This window comes from Cyclopterus lumpus, chromosome 11, assembly GCF_009769545.1.
Source record: "Cyclopterus lumpus isolate fCycLum1 chromosome 11, fCycLum1.pri, whole genome shotgun sequence".
Lineage (NCBI taxonomy): Eukaryota > Metazoa > Chordata > Actinopteri > Perciformes > Cyclopteridae > Cyclopterus > Cyclopterus lumpus.
Window position 1 is genome coordinate 3,168,058 of NC_046976.1, and position 8,097 is coordinate 3,176,154.

An 8,097-nucleotide genomic window follows, 5' to 3' on the forward strand; every position below is an offset into this window, starting at 1 on the left:
CAATGTATGAATGGAACTCCAATCCATGAAACAGAAGGAGGTAGAGAGGGGGGGGCGGGGCGCATCAGCAGGGCCAACGCGGGAGGCCGGCTCACCAGGCATCAGACACCTCCAGGTCCAATGGACCCTATGAGACGTGAAGTCACAACGACTCCGGGGAGGAAGCAGAGTTAATAAGGTGCAATGGAGAGATGTAAATTCATCCATAAGGAGAGAGAGAAGATGAGATAGGTGCTCAGTGTATCCTAAAACATCCCCCAGCAGCCTATAAGCCTATAGCAGCATATCAAGGGGCTCGACCAGGGCAAACCTGATTCAGCCCTAACCATAAGCACTATTAAACAGGAAAGTCTTAAGTCTATTCTTGAATGAGGTGACTGTGTCTGCCTCCCGGACTGAAAGTGGAAGCTGGTTCCATAAAAGAGGAGCTTGATAACTGAAGGCTCTGGCTCCCATCCTACTTTTTAGGACTCTAGGAACCACAAGTAGCCCCTCATTTAGTGAGCGCAGCTCTCTAGTGGGGCAATATGGTACTACAAGCTCCTTAAGATATGATGGTGCATCACCAATCAAGGCTTTGTAGGTGAGGAGAAGAATTTTAAATGTGATTCTTGATTTTACAGGGAGCCAGTGCAGAGCAGCTAATACAGGAGTCATGTGATCTCTTTTCTTAGTTTTTGTGAGTACACGAGCTGCAGCATTCTGGATCAACTGGAGGGATTTAAGAGACTTATTAGAGCAGCCTGATAATAAGGAGTTGCAGTAATCTAGTCTGGAAGTAACAAACACGTGAACCAGCTTTTCTGCATCTTTTTGAGACAAGATATGCCTGATTTTTGAAATGTTACGTAGATGAAAAAATGCAATCCTTGAGATTTGCTTAACGTGGGAGTTAAAGGACAAGTCTCGGTCAAAGTTAACTCCGAGATTCTTTAAAGTGGTGTTGGATGCCAGGGAAATGCCATCTACAGAAACCACATCACCAGATAATTGATCTCTGAGGTGTTCAGGGCCCAGTAAAATAACTTCAGTTTTGTCTGAGTTTAACATCAGGAAGTTGCAGGTCATCCATGTTTTTATGTCTTTAAGACATTCTTGAATTTTAGCGAGCTGGTAGGTCTCCTCTGGTTTGATCGATAGATATAATTGAGTATCGTCTGCATAGCAATGGAAGTTTATGGAGTGTTTCCTGATAATATTGCCCAAAGGAAGCATATATAAGGTAAATAAAATTGGTCCAAGCACAGAACCTTGTGGAACTCCGTGATTAACGTTGGTGGTCATTGAGGCTTCATCGTTTACAAATACAAATTGAGATCGATCTGATAAATAGGATTTAAACCAACTTAGTGCGGCACCTGAAATGCCAATCGACTGATCCAGTCTCTGTAATAGGATGTCATGATCAATGGTGTCGAACGCAGCACTAAGGTCTAATAATACCAGTACGGAGATGAGTCCTTTATCTGATGCAATTAGGAGGTCATTTGTAATTTTCACCAGTGCTGTCTCTGTGCTGTGGTGTTTTCTAAATCCTGACTGAAACTCCTCAAATAAACTATTCTGATGTAGGAAGTCGCCCAACTGATTTGCGACTACTTTCTCAAGGATCTTAGAGAGGAAGGGAAGGTTAGAGATCGGTCTGTAGTTAGCCAACACCTCTGGATTAAGAGTGGGCTTCTTCAGGAGAGGTTTAATTACAGCTACTTTGAAGGAATGTGGTACATGGCCTGTTAGCAAAGTACACATTAACAATATCCAGCAGAGAGGTGCCAATTAAAGGCAACACGTCTTTAAGCAGCCTCGTTGGGATGGGGTCCTAGAGACAGGTAGACGGTTTAGAAGTAGAAACCGTTGAAGACAATTGGTCTAGGTTAATAGGAGAAAAGCTATCCAAATATACACCAGGGCATACAATGCCATATGCAAGAACAAGGTCGAGGGTGTGGCCAAAGCAGTGAGTGGGTTTCTGTACTTTCTGACAGAAGCCTATCGAGTCCAACAATGAGATAAATGCAGTACTAAGGCAATCATTGTCAATATCCACATGAATATTAAAATCTCCGACAATAATTTCCCCCCTGCAAAACATTTGTTGACTTTAACAACTATGTAGGATGGTATGTTTAGTATTACTACATACGTCTTCATATGGCTAACTTGTATTGTTATTGTTATCATTTCCACTTTAATGGTGACAAATCATTCAGTAATGATAGGAGTTTCTAGAATCTCTTTCCTTTTTCTGTCATTTTGTTTGAACCATTTTCTACTAAAACAAATCTTTCAGCCAACAGTTACAACACTTCCTCTTTGAAATCCTCAAACAAAACAGAAAAAGCAGCAGATCAAACCCCGACTTCCCCGTTACACCTTCTCAGTCACTGGTGATCACAGCGGTAACATGTCTGAGGATGATGTCTTGTACTCTGAAGTCAAGTTCACACGTCGGAGGGGAAACACTGATAGTGAGAATCTGTCCGTCTGTCTGTCAAGTGGTAGCATTTACATCCCTCTTATTTAGAAGAGTGCGACCAGAGTTTTCTCAGAAACACCTCTACCTGTTCCTTTTCATTGACAGAGTTGAAGTGGAATATGAATGTGTGATCTTTAATCAAAAGTCAGCACGCGGCTCATTGTGTTGCAGGGATGGCTTCCTCACCGGCGACCTCGGAAGTCAGGATCTTGAGCACTGAGCCACCCTCAGAGCTTCCTGGTGGGTAAAATGAAAAACTGATTTTATGACCATATTTTTGTCAGAATGAAAACGTGTATTCTTCAAGCATACAGAGCTCTGCGAGTGCTTGCTCGTGGAAATAAAAAACTGTATTAAAAGTAGAAAAATAAAAACTTGATTAATTAGAACAATCTTACGTGAATAAAAAAAATGCAGTAGTGATAAAAAATCTTTTAGTTCATGACTAAATGTGTATTCTTCCTTTGAAATGCTGCATCCTCATGTAACTTTGAGCTTTGAAACCACATTCAATATTTGTACTTATATAATATACAGTAATATTAGGAGAATATGTTCTATGTGGGAGGATCTTTAAAACATACACATTAACTTTACCACGGATATAAATGATTTCATTTGAGATACAATAAATGGAAAATTCCATACAAGCACTGAACAAACTTAAGTGTGACAACACGTCTTTACCAATACGCTTTTTCCTGTTTTGTCACTGAACTGCAAAGAAAGAGACACACCATCTCAAGTGGAGCGAGGACGTGGTGACGTGGTGACGGGGTGACGTGGTGACGGGGTGACCTGGTGACGTGGTGACGTGGTGACGTGGTGACGGGGTGACAGGGTGACGTGGTGACGTGGTGACGTGGTGACGTGGTGACGTGGTGACGGGGTGACGTGGTGACGTGGTGACGTGGTGACGTGGTGACCTGGTGACGTGGTGACGTGGTGACGTGGTGACGTGGTGACGTGGTGACGTGGTGACGTGGTGACAGGGTGACGTGGTGACGTGGTGACGGGGTGACGGGGTGACGTGGTGACGTGGTGACCTGGTGACGTGGTGACGTGGTGACGTGGTGATGGGGTGACGTGGTGACGGGGTGACAGGGTGACGTGGTGACGTGGTGACGGGGTGACGTGGTGACGTGGTGACGGGGTGACGTGGTGACGGGGTGACGTGGTGACGTGGTGACGTGGTGACGTGGTGACGTGGTGACGGGGTGACAGGGTGACGTGGTGACGTGGTGACGGGGTGACGTGGTGACGGGGTGACGGGGTGACGTGGTGACGTGGTGACAGGGTGACGTGGTGACGTGGTGACGGGGTGACGTGGTGACGGGGTGACGGGGTGACGGGGTGACGGGGTGACGTGGTGACGTGGTGACGTGGTGACAGGGTGACGTGGTGACGGGGTGACGTGATGACGGGGTGACGTGGTGACGGCGTGACGTGGTGACGTGGAAATGACCACGAAGAGGAGTCACATTATGTCGAGCTCCATGTTTCCTGTTTGTCTCTCTTCACGTTGTGGAAGTGAAGTTTGTCTGTGATGACATCATCTTGTGTGTATGTGTATATATCATAACTATTGTTCCATTGTTATTTCTTACCTAAATGGAGCTCCCCTTGCTGTTTTTATTCCCTTTTTTTATTCCCATTTTTCTTTTCAATTTAAATATATTTAGTTGTGAATATATCCTTATTATGTGAAGTCAACAATACAATATATAATTATTAAAAAAAACTTAACTCATTAACTCGGTCAATACATTGTTTCATTTGCAAAATATAAGTGCCTAAATGACAGAAACCAACATGTTGTACTGGGTGTACTGTACCCGGTTCCTCCAGTGCATACCCCTCCTGCTCAACAACTACTGGCATCAAACAGCCGATCCAAAGTCACGCCGGAGAGAGCGGCCTTCGTACTCCTCGGCGTCCTCGTGGCAGCGGCTGTCATCGCTCTAGGCCTGACCTGTGAGTTTGTACACGTTTAGACTGGAACAATACAATGGCTTTTTAGAGGGGCAGAACTGGAGGCTTTCAGGCGACCGCAGCTCAGGTTGTATCCTTGAAAGCTAGAAAAGAAGTGACTCTGACGTTCTGTTCATAATTTTTTTGCAATCCTATTTTGCACCTGGAGCTCTCCATATCAATACACATCACAGAGTTGATCTTGGGATTGATTTTCTCCTGACAAACAGACTCCTTTTATACAAGCTATACCTTCTTTCTCCTTTGTTTTAATCAGCTTATAAAACCATGGGACATCTCCAAAAACTGACAGATGAGGTTGATGCTCTCGGGAGAAATCTCAGAGGTGAGCTTCATCAGGCGACCTGAGGGCAGGTTGGTGATGAACCTGACGTTCTGCTAGTTTAACACGTTGTTCTCAAACGGTGCCCTTATCCTAGTTTTACCTGGTGCTATCCATATCAACAAACATCATTAAGTTCAACTTCAAATGATTTTCTTCTGATAAACAGGGCTCCTGTTATACAAATTATAATTTGTCTTTTCTTCGTTCTTTTTCTTTTCTTTTTAATCCGCTTATAAAGAAATTCTCCAAAATCTGACAGATAAGCTTGAAGGACAGGGAAACAAAGTCACAGGTAAGCTTCATCAGCTGCAACGTCATAACAATAAAAGAAAGTGTCACATTAATCTGTTACATTTCTATTTGGGCTCAACTGACCGTGCTGTGAAAGAGTTTTATTCTCTATTCATATTCCATTCAGATGTGAGTAATCTGAATGTAATGCAATGCAATTTCCACATCTTTCCCAGCAAAGAAATGCTGTGAGGTAAAACTATGCAACACGGTACATTTGCATCTTCTGATGATGATCAAAAAGTGTGTGTGTGTGTTTGCTGTGATCTCTTCACAAGATGACTCACGTCCAGAGTGTGAAGAGGGCTGGAAGCAACATGGAGCAGAGTGCTATTATTTCTCCACCAACAAGTCAACCTGGGGGGAGAGCAGCCGCGCATGTAGCTGTCGAGGAGGAACTCTGGTTCGGATAGGCAGCAGAGAGGAGCAGGTACAACACATTAGTGTCCATCACATCCTGGTCTCCATCCATTAGTGAACGTGGCCTTCTCAGCACAGAAAGGTGGCGTTACACATACAGGATTATTAAATATTAATATAATTACACATTACATACACTGTTTGTTCAACGATACATTTCCACGACCAGACATTAACCCCAAAACTAACCACGGTACATTACAACTAAATGACAAGCTGTCTGTATGGCCATATGTACGACCTGCAAACATGGCTTCTTGCTTCACGTGACTTGGAGGCGCGACTCGATGGTAACGGTTCCTGGAGTGACGTCAGTCAGCGCGGTGAGGAGTTCACGGTTGACTGTTGCGCACGTGCAGCAGCGCGGTGCTTCTTTAGCATGGCTAGCTAACGCTACCTCTGCCGGGTCGAAATGTGAAGCGTTTTACTTCTCGGTCCACATTGGTCCACATTGGTCCACATTGGTCCACATTGGTCCACATTGGTCCACATTGGTCCACATTGGTCCACATTGGTCCTGGTCCTTCTCAAGCCAGGTCTTTACGTTACTTTTCCAAGAGACCACATTGTTAGTCTGCATTTTCCTGGCATTGCGTGAGTTTATAGTAAGAAAACTGACATTTTCTAATTCACTCCCTAATTTACCTTTTCTATCCAGATTTAACGCTCTTCGCAACTGGACAATTTAAATCCTATTTAGTAAATCCCAAATTTAAAGAAACCGCTTTAGATTTTGAAGCAAATTTCCAAGACTTACAAAACTTCTCTAGTCCTGTAAATTGTATTTTTAAAAACTCCATGACTCTTCAAACTGTTTCATGACCGTATAAATGTTTGCGTTTTCCCTGTTGAGGAATACCTGGAGGGGGAACTGAGAAGAAACCATGCTCGTGGCAAGTTCTGGATCGGACTGACGGACTTGAAGAAGGAGGGGACATGGTTGTGGACAGACGTCTCACCACTGGACCCGAGGTTTGATGTTGTGAAAACCATTGCTGTGTCAATTTACAATATCAAAGTTACTAGTTTTAAATAAACCAGTTATTTCTGTTCCCAACATCTCAGTCTGGCATTTTGGAAGCCCTATGAGCCAGACGACTGGAAAGGAAACAATTTGGAATATCCTGATGGAGAGGACTGTGCGGCGATGGAGGGAAACAGAGCTGTTGACCTGAAGTGTTGGTTTGATCAACTCTGCAGTGTGACTCACGGGCATATTTGTGACAAACCAGCACAAACTAGTCGTTCGAAGTGCGTCTGAAGATCTGGTAATCAAGCTCATGCAGAGTGTAATTGTTTGTAACCTGAAAGCATTTCCGAAAAAATAAAAGTGAGTGTTATAAAACATGCAGCACAATAGTAATGTCTTTTTTATTTTATTTACATTTTTGAGATATGCAAAATAAAGTAAAACAAGAATGACTTTTCAATATTTCTTTTAGTAAATCTCGAACTGAGACAAACCAAAGACTTGACAAACAGTAAAATCAGCAGTTATAACGTAAACCTTTTCTTCTCTTCTCTCTTGTGAAGTCTGAAGACATCCGGCACTGGAACACGGCTCAGAAGGCCGTTAACAATGTGGTGGAGCGAGTGATGACAAGGGGAAGCAGAACAACTGAAGCCACAGCACTTGCTTTGCTTTGACATTTTATGCAAGTGGAACGTTTTTGTATAGTTAAACAACCTAGAACGTCCTTATCAAGGAGGGCTGCTGAAGGGACGGAAACGAGCGGCTTGATGGCGCTTAAGAGCGAGGATGAATTCAGTCCATCAGAAGTCTGAAGACAAGTTTGATCTCAGCCACAAAGTCAAAGTGTCCTGTGAAACCCCACCGATAGGTCACAGTTTGAAATGGTTCAAACTACAGAAGTTAAATTAATCCTAGAACATGGATGTGAGCTTTCAGAAGTAAAACATTTAAACATCTGATCTTAATTAAACCTGCAGAAGACAACAAATTATACGTTTTTGTAGGTTTGAGACATAATTTCTGTATTTCGAGTTTTGTATACAAAATTTAACACTTCTCTAAAAAGAACAAAAAGAAAAAAACATGTCCTTTGTCATTCCTCCTCCTCCTCGTCCTCCTCGTCCTCCTCAGGTACGAACAGTGCGTCACCTGACGTCTGCCGGTCCACCGCTCCTCCATCTGGACCCCGCAGCTCTCGGAGGGCCATGATTCGTACGAGCATGGCCTCCATGGTGCCGTCGTCCAGAGGGGTGGAGCAGAACCACAGGGGGCTGTTGGGGACGCAGCGGCGATCCGGGAGAAGGTAGAACAGGTCGGTGCGCGGCCTCACCGACTCCGCGCTGGATGGACGGAGAGAAAAACAAAAATGAAAGATGGTGGATAAGTTGAGACCGACAGCAGGTAAAGATCAGGATCAGTTGTAAGGATGTGTGCAGTGAAATCAAATCCACAGCTGTCTGCAGATGCAACAAGTTCATCAGTAACCATCTTCTGTCTTTACGTGTGCACTAGTCTCCTGGATGTAGTCTGAGCTCCCTACAGCTACTAAAGATGAAGGTGTTCACTTAGACTTGTTTGAGAATAAGATAGTATTCTATGCGAATATTCATATTCAAAATC

At 43.8% G+C, this 8,097-nt stretch overlaps 2 protein-coding genes across 4 annotated transcripts in view; one reads left to right on the forward strand and one right to left on the reverse strand.

Moving 5' to 3' along the window:
* Positions 1–2,335: 2,335 nt before the first annotated feature.
* illr4 (immune-related, lectin-like receptor 4) lies at positions 2,336–6,861 on the forward strand. Its single transcript, XM_034545228.1, has 8 exons — positions 2,336–2,468; positions 2,648–2,716; positions 4,325–4,450; positions 4,725–4,793; positions 5,032–5,085; positions 5,363–5,514; positions 6,358–6,476; positions 6,570–6,861. The coding sequence occupies exons 1-8, from the start codon at positions 2,405–2,407 to the stop codon at positions 6,763–6,765; spliced, it is 849 nt and encodes a 282-aa protein (XP_034401119.1). The 5' UTR covers positions 2,336–2,404; the 3' UTR covers positions 6,766–6,861.
* LOC117738995 overlaps positions 6,852–8,097 on the reverse strand; it is a 34,138-nt gene continuing 32,892 nt past the window's right edge. For all 3 annotated transcript variants that reach the window (XM_034545216.1, XM_034545218.1, XM_034545217.1), the window contains one exon: positions 6,852–7,817. In XM_034545216.1, the coding sequence (XP_034401107.1) occupies positions 7,571–7,817 (247 nt within the window). In that variant the 3' untranslated portion in view covers positions 6,852–7,570. The remainder of the gene's footprint in view (positions 7,818–8,097) is intronic.

Bases quoted from the DNA above. Each gene is read 5' to 3' on its own strand.
- illr4 (XM_034545228.1), top strand. From the start codon at position 2,405: ATGTCTGAGGATGATGTCTTGTACTCTGAAGTCAAGTTCACACGTCGG. The intron at 4,451-4,724 runs GTGAGTTTGTAC...TGTTTTAATCAG, and splicing joins CATCGCTCTAGGCCTGACCT to CTTATAAAACCATGGGACAT. The intron at 5,086-5,362 runs GTAAGCTTCATC...TCTCTTCACAAG, and splicing joins ACAGGGAAACAAAGTCACAG to ATGACTCACGTCCAGAGTGT.